General features: G+C 44.7%; 1 protein-coding gene across 3 annotated transcripts in view; it reads left to right on the top strand.

Moving 5' to 3' along the window:
- LOC135914030 (venom metalloproteinase antarease TserMP_A-like) overlaps positions 1–23027 on the top strand; it is a 91751-nt gene that overhangs the window by 5234 nt on the left and 63490 nt on the right. For 2 of the 3 annotated variants that reach the window (XM_065446738.1, XM_065446739.2), the window contains exons 4-12: positions 2462–2585; positions 3509–3595; positions 5127–5239; positions 5785–5862; positions 8597–8730; positions 15567–15604; positions 15846–15954; positions 16909–17088; positions 20083–20227. In XM_065446738.1, coding sequence (XP_065302810.1) covers positions 2462–2585; positions 3509–3595; positions 5127–5239; positions 5785–5862; positions 8597–8730; positions 15567–15604; positions 15846–15954; positions 16909–17088; positions 20083–20227 — 1008 coding nt within the window. The remainder of the gene's footprint in view (positions 1–2461; positions 2586–3508; positions 3596–5126; positions 5240–5784; positions 5863–8596; positions 8731–15566; positions 15605–15845; positions 15955–16908; positions 17089–20082; positions 20228–23027) is intronic. The other variant, XM_065446737.1, reaches the window with a different exon arrangement.

Raw genomic sequence — 23027 nt, 5'->3', positions numbered from 1 at the left:
ATAAGTTGACAGTGGCGCCGGCTCTGCAGCGTGAGTCATTGGCGAGGATTCCAGCTGCATAGGCGCGCGCTCACGCCATGCGCGCAACCAATCAGAGCCGTTTCGCTTCCGCCGGGGACGGTAAGGGATGGAAAGGGTTTCGTGCGTGCTGCACCGGCTTAGTTTCCGTTCAGCGGCGGCGCAAACTCGCCCGTGAAAGGGCTCGCCGTCGGCGCGCCGATCCGCTTCGTCAGAGTACATTGAACCCTTAGAGGGCTAGATATACTCCGACGTAGCGGCAGCGCGCGCACACGTTATGTCACGTTGGCGACAACAACAGTGCATATAGTTCGACCGACGGTTCGGCGCACTGGCGCAGCCAACCTAACCGGACGCTGCCAACGTGCTCCGACACGCCCGGCGTCAAGTGACACTCGCCCGCGCGCCGATAACATCAGACTATAAACGCGTCTCCGCAGCTGCCCGAGCCCAGGCAATCCGACAGTAACGAGAAAAAGATACCGAGCTGAGGGAGCAGGAGGCCGAAACAATCGGGTACCGTTACCTGTGGGTTACTTCACCCTCATGAAGGTCAGGTGCACGCAGACAAGCTTCGCTTACCCCCATTTTCCGGTAGGGGAAGTGTTGGTCATTTTTTATGGCCATAGCAATTACATGGACACTCCAGGCGCATTTCTGCCAACGCCGTCGCCATTAGGTTTGGCATGAGTGAAAGCATGTGAAGGTGAGCCGGCGAACGCAGCTCTATACCCTTGACTTGATATATATATATATATATATATATATATATATATATATATATATATATATATATATATATATATATATATATATATATCATGCGCAGCTGTTTTATTTGTTTTGTAAATAAGTCTTTTGCTAGCAACATTATCTCTGCACTTCCTAGATATCTCGCGTGCGCGAGCGAAGAACGCCGCCCAGATGCGTGTCTTCTCCTGTGGCGCGCGAGGCGGGGGTGTCAGGCAAAGGAGGAGGGGCGTTCTCCGGCGGCTGCTAGGGTGCCTCGATGTCTTCTTAACCCGCCGTTCGTTACAGAGTGCAGACAACCATGGCATCTACTACGACCATACGGCGTTGGTCACGCGGATCACGGACGCCGTAGTAGACGCCTTTGGCGGACAGCGTAGGGACGCGTTGCCGGCGCTCGTTTGTCTTGAAAGCGACCTGCGACGTGGTCAAAGTGCGCGCCCGCGCGGGCCTCATCTTCAAAGCAATCTCCGATGTCTGCAGAGTGCCCATACAGCCGGCAGCTTCGTATGGGCTGTGCCTTCGACGTTTCGCTCGCGTTGAAGCGACAGATGCACGGAGGTCAATTGGCTCGCGGCTGCTGCCACGATTCCTAGCTCCAGCGCTTTCCCAGACAGTTCCCGCTGTCATCGAGCGAGATGTGTTCATGTTTACGTGTGCGCGCGTGACACCAGGGGAGATATTCTGTAAGAGTCCACCTGGTGGGCTGTCCATTGCGGCTGTTGCTGAGTGGATGCAGCTGTATGAACGAGGAGGAGAGGAGCAGCCCTAGCCAATCAGCAGCCGCCGAAATGGACAGTCCACTAGGTGGACTCTTACAGTATACCATCCCCACCCCCCAGGCTGGTTAATTTAGATAAAGCACGTTGACGGGCTAGTTGATTTGAGTCCATGACAGAATGTGTAAGCGCGACTGAACAAGGATATAGAAAGAAGCAGACACACAAAGACAGCGCTGTCTTTGTGTGTCTACCTCCTCATTGAGTCACGCTTACACATTCTATCATCGTTAATTTAGGTATAAGCGAATGTTCACAAGTTTACACGGCTGATAAAATTATTATCCTTACTTCGTACAGCCATCTACTAATTTGCTATCGCAATCGGTGCTTCGCCTTTCGGACCGAACTGCAAATTTTTCATGTCTGCGCGGCTGCCACTGCTTGAAAACAAACATTTTCACAGATTTCTAATTGCGAAATCAGCGTGGTATTAACAGTTATCTCTTGGTATGCCTTACCATAAGGTATGTCCGACGACCTCAGCAAAGCGCTGAGCGTCTGATCACCAATTTTAGCTCTTGTCGCAGAGAGTTCGCATTATGCTTAACTATATACATGTCCTCCAGGCACAGCAAACAAAAATGTCCTTCTCATACATCTGAGTTCTCTGAAGAAACCACTGGAAGCTTATCGCAAAATTTGTTTCTGATTGCAAATGACTAACAAATTTTCCTAGCAATAGATGTATTGCTATCACCTGGTTCTTTAGTGACGTTTTCTTCCTACCTTATAGAGAAACTCAAAACAGCGCTGTGCTAAATGCAGAACACTAATTTTGCGCTTTTCTGCTCGACCAAAGTGTAAAGGCTTTATATAAGGTTCTCTTAACCTGCTCCATACATACATACGAGTCTGAAAACGTCAAGTCTCAGGCACTGATTAAGACCCTATTTTTTTCTCCGGATGCGAAGGTCGGATTACTCAGTCCGACCGAGCGTATACAGCCTTCAATCGTCAACATATTCGATGAAGGAGATGCAGTAAGCCACGATATACTTCCTCTTGCTGCAAGCAATGCTGATGTCCATTATGAAGGTTAGTTTTCACCTTTTCTTCCTTGTCATCGTTTGTTATCATCGAAGATTTTGACCTTGGCGTTTTTTATAGGACCAATACAATCTTATATGATGTTATTATAGATCTTACTATAAGATAAACATATAAAATGTTATTATAAGATCAATCAAAAATTTCATTTTTGCGCCCTGAATGTGCTAACACGTCACTGAGGTTTAATTAGATGCAAAAATTTCGACGCAATCGCTGATCTATCACTATCATCGCTCGCCTAATGCTGTTGAGCCGAAATGTAGATATTAGAGGCAATATCGAAGTTTTGCCCTGATTGAGATGCAGGGACAGCGATAGCTATTATAGTAGCAACTACAGTGACAGCTACAGAGTGTTGTAAAGACGTAGTCAGAAAACAATGCGAGATAAGTGAAGTTTAAGATTCAGTCGTCCGACCTTTAGACTCAATAAGCGCATTGAAAATCCGAAATGCGGCGCTATTGAAATTAACTTATACACTCGTATGTTGACGATCGTCGCTCGTCTCAACCACCGGCCTTTTCTCTCATGCAATGGCGGATTTTTACACGTCAAGATTTATTGCGAATGAGCGATCAGCGTGCACTTTTAGAAAGTTCGGTTCTTGTTTATACTAGCACACGTACAGCAGAAGAAAAATACAAAAGAAATACCTTTTGACAAAAATTAAAGCCGGGGCCAGATCTCGCTCAGGTGCAGTCATGTCTGGTTTACAAAGAAAACATAACGCATACCTGCTTGTCTTTGTAGCAGCGCAATAGCTTGGCTCAACTTGGAGATGCAGCCAGCGTTTTACCCCTTCAGTATCTCAACATACATGGATTGAATATGATATGAGATGCAGTGCTGCCTGTTTGCCACTATAGGATTCATACCACGTTATACCTTTCCCTTTCGATGTTCCACAGGCACTAATCTTTCACTTGACACCCACAATGATACTTCGCAAGAATATTCAGACAGAAAGTTCGAATCCAGGTCTGGAGGAAGTACATGTAAGTCTACAACGCCTCTGAGCAAAAAGGTTCCCATAAATTTCATCTGTCTGAACAAGGATGACGAATCAGCGAGACAATGCGAATCAACACTAAACAACCATATATTGTTATGTCTGTTGTTTTGTTTAGAAACAATAGCACACGTACGAGCTAGCAAAGCTACCTTGGATCTCCAGCGCTCAGTTCATTTAAAGTGCAGTTTACCTGGAAGTTGCCGGAAATATAATGAACTAAATCTGACAAAAATCCACATTACTTACACAAAGGAAACAAGAGAAAAATACGTCAGACTGTGAGACACCATCTTGAGTGTCAGGAATATCAAAACCCACACGCTATTCATCTACATTAAGTAAGGCTTATAAACAAGAAGCGGTGCTTCGTCATAAACGTCATCCTTGATTTTCCTGCCTTTATTGATCTCACTTCCCAAAATTATATCAATGTCGTCATCAAGAAATGAAGTCAGCGTCAAACATTTACCTCAAGTCATCCCTGTCTTTCTCGTCATTAGAAATCTTGATGTGCGACGGCGGTGATAATTTGTCAACACTTTCGTGATAAAATACATCACTTCATTAATTCTATAAAGAACAACGTGCTCCACAGCGCATTCTCTTTTTCTAGATTCCTGATAGTGAGAGAGAGAGAGAGTAAAGACATGGATATTAATTATATTTTGTTCAGTTTGCTGTAATATGTGAATTTGTAATAATGATTTATGATGCTTGCCGACGGACAAATAGCGATTAAATGTGTATGGCACAGAGACTTAGGACCCATATCCAAAAGTATTTAAGCGTTTTGTGCCCCTTGTGTGAGAGCCGCGCATACTCACGCAGGAAGATTGGCAAACAAATGTCACACACCCACTGGCACTTACACGGTGTTGCTTGACCAAGTATTAGCTTGACCAAATATAAGAAACATACATTTTTTTTAATCTGCTGAACATGGTTCTGGTGCGCGTCATGACGCCGAAGAAACGACGACTAAGACTGGCGTCGTTTCAGTAGTGTGTGTATGCTACTATAAGCTATTAAAAGGTCCATGTACTTTAGAGATACCTTTAAGCCGACATTATATGCGCAAATTTTGTTATAAGGTATTGTTTCGTTAATTAATGCAGATATGCGCTAACTGGCAGTCATTTGTCAGTCGAATGCTCGTGCTATTCAAGCCCGAAAACCTGGTAGCCCTTACCTAGTTGCGCATGAATGCTGCTGTTGTCCAAATATAAGAAATTTGGAAGTATCAAAGCGGTTGAATATCATGCGCTTTTTTACTAAGAGGCATTTTTGCTATAGGGAAACCTTCGAGCCGAGACTATGCATACAAATAATGTGTCGTGATTTATTGTTTAATTAAGCAGAACAATCTCGCTAACTGACTCTACTTTTTCGGCCAAAACAAAATCACAGAATGAAACCGAGGAATCAATCCCAATAATGCTTCACGTCATTATAATTTCATCCAGAATAAGTGTTCTTTCTTTCTAACTTTTTGGTCCTTGATTTTAATATTACAGACCCTCTAGACGTCACCTGTGAAACGGGCATCGCTGTTGACTCGTCATTCTGGAACTCTTTCAGAGGAAGGAAGAAGAAACTTGTGCGATACCTTGCTGTCCTCGTAGCATTCGTGAGTTCTATTATTTGCGCAGTGCAATAATTCAATATTCTACGCAACACGCTTGTAAAGCTAAACATACTTACAAGACATCATGCCACTGCATTTTTTTCCCATACACGTTGCATAGGTCAATGAGCGAGAAGGGGAGCCGAGCGTCCTAATTTTCGTCAGCCAGAACCATATGTAGTCAACAGATAACGCCTTCTCTGTTGGTCTCACATGGCATAAATCAGTGTTTAACATTATAACCTGACAAGGAACTTCTCGTCCCATGTGCGCATATCTCAGTGGTTAAACAAATTATCAATTTTTCATAAGCTTTCAGCGAAATTCTGCAAGCTGGCTTGCTCTGGAGCACACAAAAAAGGATTGACAGCGATCACTTGTACTATTGGTGCTGGAAAAAAACACACTAACAGCTACATTCCACGATTCCGTAAAGCTATTGTGAAACGCAAATGCTGCTAAATACACTGGAAAGACTACATGCCTTTCGAGAAACCTTTATGCTTGTTTGCGGAAAGAAACAAACATCTTTTTTTTTCTCCTTATAGGCGAACATGAAGTTTCAGACCTTGCAGGCCAACATCATAAAGCTCAAGGTTGTGATCACGCGAATCATCATTTACTCGGTAAGCAAGCTTTCCAAGCTTCTAAAAAGACGTGCGGGAAGATTGTAACGCGCGGTATGACGACATGCAGGCGAGCGCCTCTACAACCGACACCACCACAACGAAATTACTTGTACAGCGAAGCATTTCATTTCTCCCGACCGAATAACTATCTTTCGTGTGCACTGTATACTCACCTACCAGCGATGATTGCTCTGCGAGAAATCTGCCTGTGCAGCAAACGAATTTAGGAATCCCCCATCGACTATTTTGCTTTACAGCGAATGCACCTAGCTGTGCCTCCAATGCCTTCCGCAGCTCCCACTGAGCTGCGGACCAAAGAACCAAAGTTAGTATTTGCAAGAACCAAAGTTAGTATTTTAGTGCGGATGCAAAGCTCCAGAACTCGATTTATACGTACGATACAACACGGCAGCGTGCGTGATGGCTCACGAATACGTCGAAGTTGACCAAGAGTGTCAGACCCTCAGTATTGAGGGCCGACGATGTCGTCGAAGCCAACAAGAACGGGAAAGAGGAGAAGATTGGCGAAGGTGACAATATGAAGCGTCTGAAGACGAAAAAAAAAATCACAACAATGATGGCAATAGCGGCATCTGACGCACTGAAGATGCACCTTGCATCGCTCCCAGTTTTCACCGTGTGAAACGTGGAAGCGTGAGTGCAGGAACCTCGGTTATTTAAGGTGGGCCGCACTTGAAAATTCCATCTGAGGACGTTTGCAGAAGAAAATTGGTGACTTCAGTGCATTCCATTCAGTGTCCATTCATTGCCCATTGACTTCAGTGTCCATTCAGTGCATGGTAAACAAATGGTTCATTGAAGACAAGGTTGAAGACAAAATTGAACCTCACGCAAGGCGATAATTTCGAGTGGTCATTAAAAAGTGTACTTATTTTAACATTACCTTATATAGGGGAAAGAATGGCACTGAGACCGTTCAACTGATATTGGCATTACGAGTAGTGCATGAAAGCTCCTGTGATTTCGCACAGCTTTGCTGAGAAGGCCGATCGCGGCTTTTTTTATTATTTATTTTTGTTTTGTCCTCTCTCTTCTTATTATGAAAAGATTCCTTGGAATTAGTCAAGCGTACACTGTCCGTAAAAGTTTAACCTTATCCATCGATTTCCGGCACACGAAGTCACGACACTAACTGATCCAACTGTCACTGGTGAATTTAAACAATTCATTGACGCTGTATTATGAAAAGAGTTGAATAGTAGAACTGCGGCTTTATATATTACTTAAAAAGTACATATAAGGATTGCTTTATTGCATTTTAATAATAGGGTGCGTTACAATTATCTCGCAGCACAGGAAATGCGTTGAGATATACTACATCGAGACATACCAATGACACAAAATCGCAGCCAGAGCAACAATGGCAGCATGACTGCGACCCGATAAGCCGGATAAGCCAGTGCTACACTGAAAGTAACAAGGTGGCCATATGTTAATGCTGTACTTGCAGGCGCCGAGAGATGGAGCTGCAAGTATTGTTGTACAATTTCGGTTAGTTGAGGCTCTACTAAACGCACCTGTAACTTTTCTTTAATTTAAGCTATTTCCACGGACTCTTTAACGCACCTTCATTTAGTAAGAACGCAGTCAGTTGTGCCAATAGCCATTTTTTTAAGATTACTTGATTTATGGTTCACTTCTGGGATTTCATTAACGAACCGAACCGACATTGGAGTTTAGAGAGATGCCGCAGTGGAGTGCTTTGGGTTAATTTTGACCGACTGATGTTGTTTAAAATGCACTTAAATCTAACTTAAACAAGCGTTTTCGCATTTAGCCGCCATTGCATTGCGGTCACCACCATCGCGCATTACGTGAAATAAATTAGGAAATGCAAGCTGCCTAAACGGGCCAGAAAACGCTGTTAGCATTAGGTTTCCTTCTCCTGAGTTTCGCTTGCTTCAAGTGACCGCTGGCGAAATTCATGCCACTAGTGGCATAATTCACTGCGCTGCCCGTACGATGACGCAGACGCATAGTGAGTGTAGGCAATAGTATGCAATACTATGAGCATGCAATAGAGTAATGGTCATACGATCCTCCTTTCTTTTATGTATGCGCTAAGGTGAGAGCAGAGCGGCTTCTCGTACAATAGTTAAGATCAAATTTTCGTTTGCGTGTTTTTTGCATTACATAAATTTTGCATTTATTTCAGATTACATAAGCAGATTGCATTTTAAGAATGACTAAATGTTGGGATATTTGGTCTTGGGCAGCTGTTGAGAAAATTGAGCGAGAGAGAGAGGGGGGGGGGGAGACGCGCACACAGGTAGAGGTGACACACACAATCGCTTAAGTTCCTATTGCCTACATGTGTGTGCGTCGTCTACTGTTCGTTTTGTTCATTTCATTGCGATTATTCCCCTTAACAACTAAATTAAGTGGAGTTTGTCTTTCTGTACGCTTTGAGTGTGTCATCTGTAGACGAACAAAAACAATCGGAAGCGTAGTCAGCGCCACAGCAAGAATCATTGTAGGGGCTCTTTAACGTACAGAACCTCAGAGCACATCAGACTATATATGTAAATTATCTGATCGAAAACACAGCATATCCTTTGAGCGGAAATTATCTGAAAACATTGGAGCGTAGTGTAATTTTCGCACTGGTTCTAATCGGGCATAGAATGAGTGGAAGAAAATTCTCGAAAGAAAAAATAATATAGTCTCTGCATTCAAATAAAATTTGATTGTTTCCCCTTTATTCTTGCAGAAAGAAAAAGAAACTTTTATTAGAAACTGGAACGGTGATCGCAGTACCATGCTTGACAGCACACTTCACGAATTCGCTACCTTCACACGCAACGACGACTTCAAGAACGACGATATCGTTGTATTATTCACGAGGTAACAGAGGCCTAAAGCTGCCTTGTCGTTTTTGTCACAATTTTGGGGACGCAAAGCGCAACACGAACGAATGTCACGGAAGCAATGTCCTGCAGTTGGTGATCACAATTACCGTATATAACCACAGAACTTCCGCCTTCGCACAAGTAATGAGATGTAGTAAGGTCCTGCCTTTCCTGCTCCACATTACAAACCTGATCATGTCATTTACAATTCTGTTTGGTTTCACAGATGACGAAAAGCCAGTATACCACACGTGCGTTGTCTAAATGCTAAGCACGCCTGAATGTGTAGATGATAGCAAAAGTAACATGATGCGGTGCTCCCCCAAAACTTATGGTTTACCCTAGAATTTCCCTGCACATTGACAGGTTCTCCCTGTACTGATAGTGCGAATTAATCTCAGAACCAAGTGCTAACCACAATGTAGCCGCATAATTCTCAGATATTTCCACAATTTCTCATAAGCTTTACCTTCGACGGCTTCGACCTTTATACCGCCTACGACACCATTGCATTTCACTGGTCAAAAAATGACGTCAGTGCAAGGGCAACAAAATTGAACTTGGTAAAACGAATAAGTGTGATTTTCAGTATAGCTGCGCAGTATTAAGATATTTGTAGTATTTTCCGCTACATTAACACTCGACACCTTCGTCGTTTATATCGCATATGTCAGCATGGCTCCTCTGGTCAGGAATGACGTTAACACAAGATCAAGGGGAATGAAAATGGCAAACGAATTTTCATCTGAACTAAAAAAAATGTCATCCGTGTCATCTGTGAGTTGTTATATGGCATATACGAGTGTGGTCACGTAGATGTCAGTGCTGTCGCAAAGTCGACGTATCTGACAGGCAGGAAAAAAAAACAGTACAAAATAAAATGGCTGTGGCTTAGCTAAGGTTAAGCCCAGGATGCGAAGCATACTAGCCTTTATTTTAGTTGTCGAACCACTGTTTAGCCTGGTGAACTGCTGTTGCTTGGCTATATTTGGTTCGGCTAGACGATGAAACAACTCATGCGTTACTCTGCTTCGCCTTCAAGAGTGGAACGCGACAGCGTTCCCGTCGACCCGCCAAGGGGTGTAAGACAATGGGCTACGGCGCAGCGACTACGCGCCCCGCATTGGACGCGGTGAGCGTCGAGCAACGCAGCGTTCGGCACGGCAATGAAATGTGCGTCTGAACAGGCGACGCACGCCTGAGCCTTAGAAACAGCTCGTTTCTAAGGCAACACCGCATTCACTAGAGGCGCTTTTGTACCGCTTTGAAGCATCGTACTCGTGGCTCAGTGGTAGCGTCTCCGTCTCACACTCCGCAGACCCTGGTTCGATTCCCACCCAGACCATCTTGCAAGAGTTGAGTCAAAGCCACTTAGAAACAGCACAGCTGCTTATATACCGCCGCGACGCCGCGAGCGATGGCGCGAGGTAAAGCCCCGTTTCTCCTCTGTCGTGACGTCACGGTGTCACGTGGTATGGCATGGGGTCAAAGGTCATTGAAGGCGACACCGCCGCGCCTGAGGAGCTGGGTTGAGCTCTCGTAATATGCTTCGCATAAAAACAAAACGCGGAGGGTGGACAGATCTCATGTTTACTGTCCGCGTTGGCGAAACTAATGTTGAATTCCAATGGCGGAGTCGGAGCAGCCGACGGACTCCGCGAGCGAGCACTCGACTCTGGCGCAGAGCAACGCCTCCAGGTCCGCGAGTGGAACACAACCTGCGCCGCCGGAGCAAGGCGGAAGCGGAAGTTCTATCACCGAGGATACCTTGCGTTTTGTGATTTCCTTCCGCTGTTTGCTCCCAGCACCGCCGCACCGGTGGAACACAACCTGCGCCGCCGGAGCAAGGCGGAAGCGGAAGTTCTATCACCCAGGATACCTTGCGTTTTGTGATTTCCTTCCGCTGTTTGCTCCCAGCACCGCCGCACCGGTCACTTGTCTCTTCAGCGCCGTTCACCTGTTGTTTTTTTAAAAGTGCGGAATGGAGATCTCGCCAAGCGTGCAGCAGCCTTTGCTTCCTCGCGAGTCGTGACCGGTGGCGCCTCCCAGCAGGCAAACGTGGTAAAGGAAATACGTCACGCAGAGTTCCGGTCCACTCCGCCGATTTTGGCGGAGCAGCTTTTTCTGCTCCACGGAGTGACTCCCGCTCTGAATCCCCTCCGACTCTCTCATTGGAACACCTTACTCCCGCCCTCACTCTGCCATTGGAACAAACTTGCTCCGACTCCGCCATTGGAATTCAACATAAGATGAAGGACGTGAACGGCTGGTATTGTACTCCTCTCGCCTTCGCCCTATGCTTGCCTATGGAGCCCAAGTGTCAGCGGCATTGCAGGCATTAAACTATCGCCACATGAGAACAATGCCGCGATGTGCAGCGTCGGCGCGTCTGTTTCATACTGCACGATAACCACACTGCGGTCGTCACTATAACGTGTATTATGAGCACTCAGCTTTAATATAGTGTACACTCTACGTACATAGAACCATGCTTCATCGAGGTTGTCGTGTGTTCATCGCGCAAACATGAAATGGGCTTACCGATTCAACGCGCCACGACACCCAACATAGGTCAGAACGCTGTGAACACAGTTGGCACTTTATTTCGCCGTCAGCAGGCGTTCTATTTCTATTTACTTTCCATCGAACTTTTTGGTTTTTATATCTTTCAAATGCGTTGATACAAAGTTCCAGTTCAAATGTGTTCTGCAGTAACTTCTCGAAAAGTTTGCTGAAGCCGCGCCCCCAGGAATATTCAAACCGAACAAATTAACGGTATCCTGAGAGGGCTGGCCTCCAACATAAGCTTCGATGACACTTCGCCATTTGCGAGGACTGCGAAGAGGTCCGACAATGTTTCTTAATATTTTTGAACACTTCTATTGGTCAGAAGTGAAACTATAATCAACTGGGTAACTTCTACGGGAGCCTCCGCTTTTATTCTAGCAACTTGAAGTTATTTATCACCGCTGCCTTCGTTTCGCTGAAATTTCACAATAATATAACTGTATCTTTATTTCATTGACCCGCGTCGCTCTGTAAATAACTGGCATCATTGTATGCCGGAAGCTATGTAGTTTGTCTGATCTTTTATTGCCGACAGGCAACGAAGCCAGTCCACGTCTCTACAACACGACGGTCAGTTTTTCTTTTAGAGCACAGCTCTTACCGCCGTATTCAGAAATGCATCTTTACTTGAATCCCATGCTTGACTTGATATAAGTGACGCCTGTTGCGAACGCGCCAAAGACGCTCATTGAGTTTCTTTCGGTGCGTTCGCGACAGGCGTCATTAAAATCAGGTCGAGTATGGGCTTCAAGTTAAGATGCTTTTCTGAATACTGGGAACGGCTTGCTCCCGTTCCTGCGGCGAGCATCGGCGTCGACGTCGGCCGCGACGGCCTAGCCGAGCAAACGCGCACAGCGACAGATGAGAGCGAACGCGGCACGCAGAGGGAGGTGAAAGAAAGAAACGGGGAGAACGAAAAGATGCGAGGAGGAAAGTGGAGAGGAGCTTGCAACTGGACTATGAGGTGAAAAGCGGAGGAGGGTATGCCGAAAGCGTGAGAAGAAAAGCATAGTGCGGCGACGATGGCTCCGACATGGTACCAGAGTAGCGAGCGTCATCTGGGAGGTCTGTCGTCGTAGACTGCTGCGAATCGGGCCCACGCCTGATCCAGCGCTAGCTCTCGCACTCTTCAGATTAGCTAGGCAGTCGCGCCACAGTTTGCTCCGTTTGCGACGTGCCGCACGAGACAGACTGTCCACGCCAGCCAATACATCGCAAATTGAAAACATGTACACAGCTGCGCTGAAATTTCGCATTAGGGAGTGTCATAATCACCGGTGAATTTATTTACGGGTAAATTAGGGAGGCTATTATACCGAAAGCTATAGTGAATAATGGGGACCAAGAAGTGTTACCTTGTTGTAAAACATGAGCGATAACAAAACAACGCGGATGGCAATATCTTCTAAAGTTTATAAAATAAACACACAGGTCATGTACTTTGCAATAAAACAATTATACTCCATCTAAATAACGGCTCGCAGAAAAATATTTGTAGTTTCTTTAACGAACACTAACAACCTCGAGAATGTAGCTTTAAGTAAAACAGACTGTCTTACTTCTTGCTTCTTGAGTATACAAAAGGAGTCGCAACTGGATCCAGGAAAAGCTTTAGCTGGAAGTGTGCATGGGAGTAAGCAATGTCAGTAGCTCCCCACACTTACCTTAAACGTATCACCCTATAAGCAGCCAAGAAATAAGGTTTGTGTGAGAATTGGTTAACATCAAATTAGACGTGCGCCCCCCCCCCCCAAAAAAAAAAGAACAACATCAAAGTCGACTTGTTTCAGTGCATTGCTCTACCAATGTGCTGGAACTCCTTCCTGTGCTTGACGTATTCCGATCGCTGTTAAGAGTGGCACCAGCCCAGTGTGCTGCAAAGGGCGTGCTGGCCCCCATTCGCACAAGGAATGCACCTCGAGAGCGCAACCTAAATGCGCCCACTCCGGTGGCCCACGTCGTGCTTCATATGGAGGATGCATTAAAAAGAAGGCTGCTACGCTTACTCGCGCGGCGGAGCAAGTACAAGGGCAACCATCCAAGCGTCATAAACCACCGCCTAACCACCTTCTCCGCATATTATTTGTGGAAACTTTAATGCTCACAATGAAATTTGGGGCAGGTCAAACACATGTGCATGAGTAGCCAAGCTCGCAGAGCTTCTCTCAAACCATTCAAATGAACCTCTAAATCACGGCAGTATAACCTACCTCAGAAGCCCGACGTCTACCAGCAGCATTGACGTGACCTTCGTAACAAGTTCAGTTGCCCAAAACTTTGCCTGGTGTACCGAAAAGAAAAAAAAACTCCACGTGCGAAGACTGCTGCAGCATCGCAAGTTTTCACTTTCATCGCGGGAACACGATGGGGCTTCAACTACCGCTCAATGGTACTACTTGATAAAGCCTATATTGAAGGTACATTGCGCAATTGCCTACCAGCCCTTCAGAGATTATCAACACCAAACCAGAGGACTCTAGAAGCCGCGCAGAACAACTGCCTGTGAATTTGCCTGGGCCTCCCGAAGGGCTCTTCAACCTCGGGAACAGTAGCAGAAGCAGGATGTCTACTGCTAGATGTCATCACTTCCCAAGAAACAATGAGCACCCATCTTCGGCATGTGCTCCAAGGGAAGAAATACTTCGTGTACCGCGTCCAGGTAACCCACAGTAAGTCTGGGTTTGGCCGAGCTTTGCAAACCTTGCACATTCCTCCGATTATTCAGCCACAGAAATTACTGCCCCCGACTTTTCCTCCCGGGACACTTTCGCCTCTAGATATAAACCAGTTTGTACCCGGCGTAAATGGGACAAAGAGTTGCATGCCGCAGGCCGCTTTGCTGCAGACCACTCTCCTCTACTTAGCCGAGAAGTATACTCAGCACACCCACATCTACACTGATGCCTCAACCACTTGGGAGATTTCCTCCTGTGTCCCTTGCGTGCCCGCAACAAGACAAATACTTTCTTATCGGCTGCAGCGGAGGACATCCTCAACGACAGCAGAGCTTCACGGCATAAAAGAAGATGTCTTCTATATACTGCGCTGAGCGCCTGATCAATGGGCGATTTTTACTGACTCTAAAGGAGCCCTACAAACATTGTGCAGTCTGTTAAAAAACAATCATCAGCCTATTTCTTTCTACATTGCGTAATCACATCGCTTGGCCATTGCAGCAGGCCACTGTATCAAATTTCAGTGGATACCGGCTCATTGTCGTCTTCTGGCCAACGAAAAAAGTAAATAAAGCGGTACGCAGAGGTCTTCCACACCAAAACTATAAGCAAATTTATTTCACTAGATCTGATGCATCCCAAGATGCTAAAAGATTTGCTTCTGACGAAAAGGATCAGCTGTAGAGCTTGCCGACCCAACATTACCCTTTCTTTACTCAATCGATCCATATCTCAGATCCAGACGCCCATCCAGAGTTCCTCGCAATTTGGATACTCTATATCATCGCCTTCGCCTGAACACCGCCCATAGAAACGGCTTACGGGATCGCTTCGGTAAAGCGACAAGTCCACACTGCAACAACAGTAGCTCATTTGAAACCATGGATCATATTCTGTTTGAGCGTCGAGCGTATGCCGACGAGCATGCGTCCTATGAGCATTGCATGCATTCGCTTACACAGAGACCTTTGTCATTTGGCTGTGTCTTAGGGCCTTTAGCCTGCCTCACACAACAGAGGCGTGCTATGAACTTTTTATTCACATACTTAGAAAGCATAGGTCAACTCGACAAACTTGGGTTCTACTCTGTCACTCTCATGCACCTTTCACGCAGCTAATTCTGAAAACTCATTGTAGGATGGTGCATACACTGAAGGACTTTACCATAGCACATGGTTGACCATGAGTCAGAAAACTCAATGCCCAATTTTTTTAGCTTATTTCTTTTTTTGCGCCTCCCTCCTTCGCTATTTTTCTCCCCAATTCCCTTCCTCACACAGAGTAGCATGTCAGCGATGTCTATACGCCGCCTAAAATCTCTGCATTTCATTAAAGGGTTATCTCTCTCTCTCTCTCTCTCTCTCTCTCTCTCTCTCTCTCTCTCTCTCTCTTTCTCTATCTCTCTCAGATGTGCATGAGGCTTCAGTACTCCTAAAAAAGAGTGTGGCTTTGTGGCACTCAAAAAAAATTATCTGAACAGTCGGTGGGTGAAATGGGAACATATCACCTCAAAATATATATAAGTATAAAACAACGTGCACACTTCTCGATACCACTGTCTGAATCCCGCTTTTCATTTTTGTTGCAGCCGTGACTTGGCTACAAGATCCACTAAGTCCATTGTCGGTGAGCCCTGAAAATAAGTGGAAGAAAGTGTTCTTTTCAATTCGAATGCGCTCAATGTGCAACATGGTTTAAGGATTGCAAACTCATTAAGACCTACATAAGTATTTTGCACAGAGGCTACCTTGTAATTTTACGGACTATACGCTGCTTTGTCTGATGAAGCGGTTCGTCATTTGCTGCGATCTCACAGCTGTCTTTTCTCACCACATGTCGTGGATGTCTTCACGCTTTCGATTCTCAGGTATTGCGTCATTAAAAGGGGCGTGCGGGTTGTACAAGACGGCGATTGTTGAAGACATGCCGTTGACGTTCAGGAGCGTTCACACCACTGCGCACGAAATCGGACACTTGTAAGTTCAGCACAATGTTCGCAAGCAGTTTTCCAAAATACTCTGCAACCTTTCAGTACACTGAAGAGGGAGTGTTTATCAACTTCTTCAAGCACACTTACGTGTACAAAAAAGCTTGTTCGGGGTTTTCTGGCAATTATAAATATATATGCAAGTTATTACAGCCTACATCGACGTAATATGCCGCGGTTGCTTTAATTTGTCTTACTACAGGTCCCCGTGGTTTACGACGGCCCGTTATTTGCCTATATTTTGCTTTTTTCTAGTATTATTATGTGCAGATCACGTTGAAATTGCGAAAGTATGATTACAGCTGCGTGTATGCTGCAGTTCTAGACCACCTAAATTATTGTACTCCCTTTTACTCGAATCTAAGTATTTCGTTTAGGCTTTTTTTCTCCAGCAACTGCTAGATTATGGCGACATGTTAAGTGGCGTGTCAGTCGAGTCCGTACCCAGCGCCGACAAAAATCAGCTGAAGGTACTGAAGAAAAAAAATTCTTCCATTGTTCTGGCCCCGTGCCTTTTACGTGACACTCTTGCTTGCACAAACGTAAACACGCTTACAGAAGCTTGAGCTTTGCCATGACCTTCGCCTCTTCCAGAAAGAACTAATGAAAGAACTTCGGTCATGAAAAGCGGATATAACGGCATTTTATTACACAGGAAGCTCTGAGAGATAAGCAGGCACTGGTTGTTATGACCTGCTCAAAGCCCTTTAAAATGTTATTGATATACACATATGTCAAAGTGCTATGTGTGTGCTCTGAATATTTAGGCAGTTATGATGCCATATCGATTGCAGACCTTGAGAGCGCAGTTACATTTAGAAAGGTGTCAATCTGCGCTGGCATTGTGCGTTAATTCAATCTGATTGAGCATTTTACGTGAAATCATTTCATTGTGTATCAATACAGAGAATAACAACTATGTAATCGTATTAACCTATTAAAGTTCTGAATGCAGACTGGGCTCATACCATGACGGCACAGAACTTCCACAAAGACAGCCTTATGAGGCAGACCCGAGCCGGTGCCCTCCTCATGAAAAGCACATTATGACACCAATCTTGGGAAGGGGGATGCGGCCGACCTTCTCCTATTGCAGTACCGTCCAAGTTGCGCAGTTCGTGTTGTAAGTGCTCTCCTTTGATATAGTAAGGAAAAGTTTAGCGGAGGCTTCATATGTTGAATAAGGTGAATCTTATTCATTCAAGAAGAAGCTTATTCACTACATTTTTATTTTCACTACACTCGCTCGCGCCAAGAGCCCAGACACTTCACCGACCTTTTCGCAGCGGCTCGTCTCTTGAGCATCTGTCGATGGCATCGTAATAACATTAAAGATGTCCCTGTGTCGACAAACCATGTTTCTGAGCGTTGAACAACAGTATTTGGCTTCCACGATGTTGTAATTTCACGTGAGCGAAATTAAAATCTGTTAACTGCAGTGCTAAATCATCGTGCACAGCTTCCGTCCCAATTTCCGAAGATAATATACTGCAGGCACTATAGGCCTGCCCTGTTTTATGATAACTTTGCACGCGTAAAAACTGCCGAGCTCTGGAGTGCGCTACTGTTCCTGTCTACATTTGGCGCTTTGAAACTAAAACATGAGCCCGCGAGGACTCCCACACTCGCGCCAATTATTGATCTGCACAAGCGTGCCGCAGTTCCTAAATTCTAACAGATTGCACGTGCTCACAGGATTTATTGAGGAATTAAATATCGAATATGCAAGCCGGGCGAGATTTTTTTTATAGTGTTGCGCTTAGCTTCGAACGCTTATTGTGCGGGCTTGCCCCCAACTATGCCATTAGGAACTTATTTACTTAAATAACTGGAGGCAGTTGTGTACACTCTAGGTATAGGAGAGCAAGAGACGCCTCTTCCACATCCTGCTCTGCGTGAAAGTCTCATGTATATGTGCAAAGTTCGGTATATCAAGTGTACTTCAGTAATGCAAAGAAGGGGTAAGGCGTGCAGACACGGACACAAGAGATGAGAAGTGGACAACACGAACGAAGACTATCAACTGAAGGAAGCACTGAGGCGAAAAAAAAAAGAAAGAATACACAGAACTCATCTGCACATGCTCTGGAGTGGTAGCACCAAGCGTCAAACGAGCATATGTGCCGGTCTACTTGAGAGATAACTGTTAAGGCATTTGATCTCTTCCTCATGTAAGGTAATCTAAGGCTGACTCACGAAACGCATTTCCACCATTATTAGTATACCAAGCTTCGACCATAAGATGCGTATCTTCATTCCTATGCCAGTACAATATCGAGAATCCATCTAACTCAGGCATGCAGTTACAATCTTGGCAGCCTTGGCAATGTAAGGAAGAATTATAGAAGGCCTAGGGCGATTGTGTTATTAAGGTAATTCGTCACATTGATGATTACCTGATTTTCTGCAATAGGGACAAATTTGATTCCGCTTCTACTTCAGAAAGTGAGCAATTTAAACTTAATGGAAGAGAATTAAAGTTTACTAACGAATTTCTTCAGAGACGTGCAATACGGTTTCTAGACATTTCCTTGGTCTTTGAAAAAAACTACGTGTGTTGCCAGTACTCACCTAGATCTTCGAAGCCATTGTTAAACTTTCAATCCAAGCATTCCGAAGTAGTAAAAAACGAAATTGCCATGTCGTACCTTAATTCTTCTGTCACCAGATCGTGCATGCACAAAATGAGTGCCAGTTTTAATGCGCAGGTCCAGTGCCTATTAGAAGCAGGTTATCCTAGCGTAGCAGTGGCACTGTGGCTGAACGCCTAAAGAAGTCGGTTTCGAGGGGGACGGACGTGATTACAGAAAGCAGTAATAGCAAGAAAAAAAGTAGTGGCTATTCCGTACATTCATTCAGTCTCACACAGGCTTAAAGAAGTTGCAAGTAGGTTTGGTGTTGACGTTGTTTTCACCGCTCCCAATAAGCTAGGTAAGATATGTGCTGCCGTGCAGAGAAAAAAGGAGCAGGTGAAAGGGGAAGAAACAGATATTTGTCCAGTGAAGCACATAAAGAAGAACAATTTTACTTACTGTCATGTGGGTGCAGTGTGTAAAGTTCCCTTTGGCCATGGCCATTTTTCTGTGTGGCAAACGGGGCGATGTATCAATCAGTGGCTAATGGAACGTTAAAGGTGGTTAACCGGTGGATCTCCTTCTAATCTTTCCTTACATTGCCAAGACTGCCAAGATTGTAACTGCATGCCTGAGTTAGATGAATGCGCGATGTTTTACAAGCATTGGAATGAAGATACGCGTCACATGATCGAGGCATGGCACATCAATAATGGTCGAAGTGCGTGTGTGAGTCAGCCTTCTATTACCTTACATAAGGAAGAGATCAAATGCCTTTACAGTTACCTCTCATGTAGACCAGCACATGTACCCGATTGACACGTAGTGCTACCATTCCAGAGCATGCGCAGATAAGTTTTATGTCTTCTTTCTTTTTTGGCCTCAGTGCTTTCTTCAGTTGATTGTCGGCGTTCGTGCTGTCCACTTCTCTTCTCTTGTGTCCGTGTCCGGACGCCTTGCCCCTTCTTTGCCTTATTTCTTACCAACTAGCTCAGCTTTCTGCCATTCTAATGTACCACACTCTTGTTCTGAACACGCTTTTAATGCTCAAGAATTATTGTGGATACCTTGTGCGGGTAGAGATATGACGCAAGATCTACTGATTTAAGAGATTTGGCTGCATTTCTTAAATATTTTGCATGGCTCTGTGATTGTTGCTGCGTAAAATTTCGTTATCTTCAATTACATGCATTACGTGATCGCTCAAAATGGCGGGCCAACAAATACTCGTTGAGGTACCCGGAAATGTTGTGGGTGCCTTAAACTTTTATGCAAGAGATCTCGTTTTTCGTGACATCATGAGAAGCAGTTATAAACACCCAAGATGCAAAGAGGGTATGCCTAAATGTTACCTCCGCACATGAACTCAGGGAAGCTCCGTATATACATATTTATACATAGCTTATACATATTTAAGCTTGCCTCAATTAATTGCGTGTCACTGTAAGTGATTTTCACAAAATATTGTAGCCTCTTTCATTTGTCCGCATTATTATTATCTTCTGTCTTTTCAATAATCGTCAACGCTATGGTATTCTTAACAGGAGCTCAGACGGAGAGTGCCTAACCAAAACTATGTTCAGAAAAACAAGAAAAATTTATTATGATGACGTTACGAAGACTCGCCCTTCACTCGATAAATTTTGCCAGCGTAGCCATGAGGATGTCCAAGGCACCACTTACCAAGAAGTGAGTTTAGAAAAAAAAAACATTTCTTTGAAGTTCTGGGCACACAAGCACGGAGGTAGACAAAACATTGATAAAGGAAATGAAATAACTTTATCGCGAAATTTTTTTAGGTGCATAAGTGCGATTATCTAAAGGCATGCATCAGGAGAGTAAATATTATGCAAGTTTTTTTTTTTTAGTTTAAGCTCAGGCAATATAACTCATGCACGAAACCAATGGCGATAACCCATTGCTGCTGTTAGCTGCACTAAGCAGCTGTAACAGTACACTGAACTTTGGTATAATTCACACTCACTTAAAAAGCTAATGTGCATTCTTCACAGTAAGAAGTGTCGAACCGTAAAAATTAGAGCCGACAGTGGAAAAGTGTCGAGAGCAAACGTTAACGGTGCTATTGTAAGATAAAAAATTAAAACATCGATGTTTCTCTGCAGTAACTTTGCCAAGGAATCGGGAAAAAGGCTTTGGGATAGCTTGGTGGGACCTCGCCATCCAAGCAGTCACACGGGCAGATGGCAACGGAAGTATCGTAGCGCGTGGTGGCGATGACAATCTTGCAAAACAGTCTCAATAGAAAAATCGCCTATGGCAGGTCAACGCATGAAAAAACAGACAAAGTACAGACCTAGACATACAACTAGAGGTGGCTGTTTGGCATTACAAATATATTATAGAGGAATGTCAAGAAAGCCAACCTGAGCCATAAAATCCTATCCTCTACTGTGAAGTGGGCATAGTATAATAGAAGTATGACAAGGGAGAGACGAAACATACGTGTGAACAAAGGGGACCACCTCAAATGAGGTATGTCGGCGAGATGGTTCTGAAATGAGGTGGCCACTGCGTCTTAGTCACTATGACAGAGTTTCGTGCCTATAAAGAGAACAGATTTCCACCAGTGCATTATGGCAGAAAGACATATGCCATTTCCTTAGAAAATTGCATGTACTTTATTGTTTTTTCATGTCGCAAAGCATCTGCACAACATAATCTCCTATTCCTGTTATACTTACGAACCTATTGTACCTAGACGGCTGATAATCATTCGTGGTTGTTTGAAACATATCTTAAAATTAGAAAGGTGGTTGGTGATAAAAATTCATCAAAATTCAGATGTACCACGGTGCACAGTTTCTCGTCGCAATGACTGAATAGATGGGGAGTTGTGTTGCTGATGGCGAAAAAGTGAGGTCAAGTACCGGCCGTAGTGGTCACGTAAAAATGAAAGTGGAATGCAACAACGCTCGTGTTCTTACATTACAGTAGCGAAAAACAAGCCAGGTGGTGAAACTTGAGTCACAGTCCTCCACTACCACGTCCCTCACAGCCGAAATAGCAATTTCGCGGTGTTATAACTGCCAAAACTGTTAATTAAATACTTCAAAATGTCTGCCGTTTCTTTCCCGTTGATAAATTGCGCACAAAAAAAGAGCTTTATAATGCCCCTTCTATTTTCTTACAGTCACATTCTCCTTTGAGCAACATGATGAAGACTATAGTGACTCGTTCGTTCCCTTTCTTTATTTTTCTCATTTATTATTTCGTTTCCAGGAGGTGATGGTGAACCGAAACATAGCAGATACTGCAAGAAATTTAGAAATATATTTCAGGTTTATTCTGACAGAAATCCTTTCAACACGACAAGCCTTACAACATACTTTAGTTACGTAGAAAATTCAAAAAATCACGCTATGATTCTGCACGATGATGAAAGACTCCATGTCATTTTTATGTTAGAAACGTCAACGGGCTGCACCGTACACATACAGAGGTCTCGACGCTTGTCTTGAATGCGGGAGCTGTGTATCCCAAACTGCCCTGGGGACATCTGGCGGTAACAGCTTATTGCGAAACCAAATGAATGTGGGCACATGCGGCTACATTTACGTGTTGCCTCGTCTTCTCTCGCCCTGCTGGTCGCCTCATATTGTGGAATTTGGCTTTTCTATCAGTAGCGCTGCCTGCGGTGCCACGACGCGAAACAAAAACGGAAATGTCAGTCACCATACGACGTGCGAAATGAACATCTCGTGCGTATAAATGTCAACTCTCACTTATGGTTGCGTCATTCTTGTAACAAATGCTGCACGCAGACCAAAACAAATAATCACGCTAGAGCTACAGCCCATGCTTCACGTATGTTCGTGAAAATCGGTTCATGGGGTGTCAACGAAGAAATGAGCTCTAAGGGACGCATCAGCTGCCAACGGCGTACAACCGCAATGTCGCGCGCAAGAACAGGAGGCATGGTTCGCACTAGAGACATGCAGTAATTGGCACAACGATGTCGCAGCCATGAGCTAGTTCTGGATTATGCGTACGAAACGTCCGTGAACATACCTTTTCGCGGTGATCCCGTGGGCGCCACCGTGTTTGATCACGTGGTGACGAGCCCATTGCTTGCCGCAGCTGCCTCTGTTGCCTCGGTGTTTACAATGGATGTGCATGACGCCAGTGCATCTCAGCAAAGCTATGGTTCGGCTCGGCATATGTTGTAGGCGGTGACTGGGCGAACAACACGAAGCTTTGGCCACAGCTTCAAAGGGCATGTAAGCGTTTTCAGGAGCTGTTTATGCCTTGTCAGAACGGCGCGAGCAGCGCATACGGGGCTTGTACTAAAAGCGAAGCTATCAATGTATTCAAAGCTTTCCATAGTTTGCGCTTATGAAGTAAATCAGAATTAGTGTGTTCTGCCATTCGTCATTCACTTGGCAAACACTTTGTAGCAGCGGTTTGTCGCGTTTCTGACTCGGAAAAATTTGTCGGTGCAGTCATTATCTGATTGTTTATTTTCTGCTTA

Source organism: Dermacentor albipictus, chromosome 4, assembly GCF_038994185.2.
Source record: "Dermacentor albipictus isolate Rhodes 1998 colony chromosome 4, USDA_Dalb.pri_finalv2, whole genome shotgun sequence".
NCBI lineage: Eukaryota > Metazoa > Arthropoda > Arachnida > Ixodida > Ixodidae > Dermacentor > Dermacentor albipictus.
This window is presented reverse-complemented; position numbering and strand designations above follow the sequence as displayed.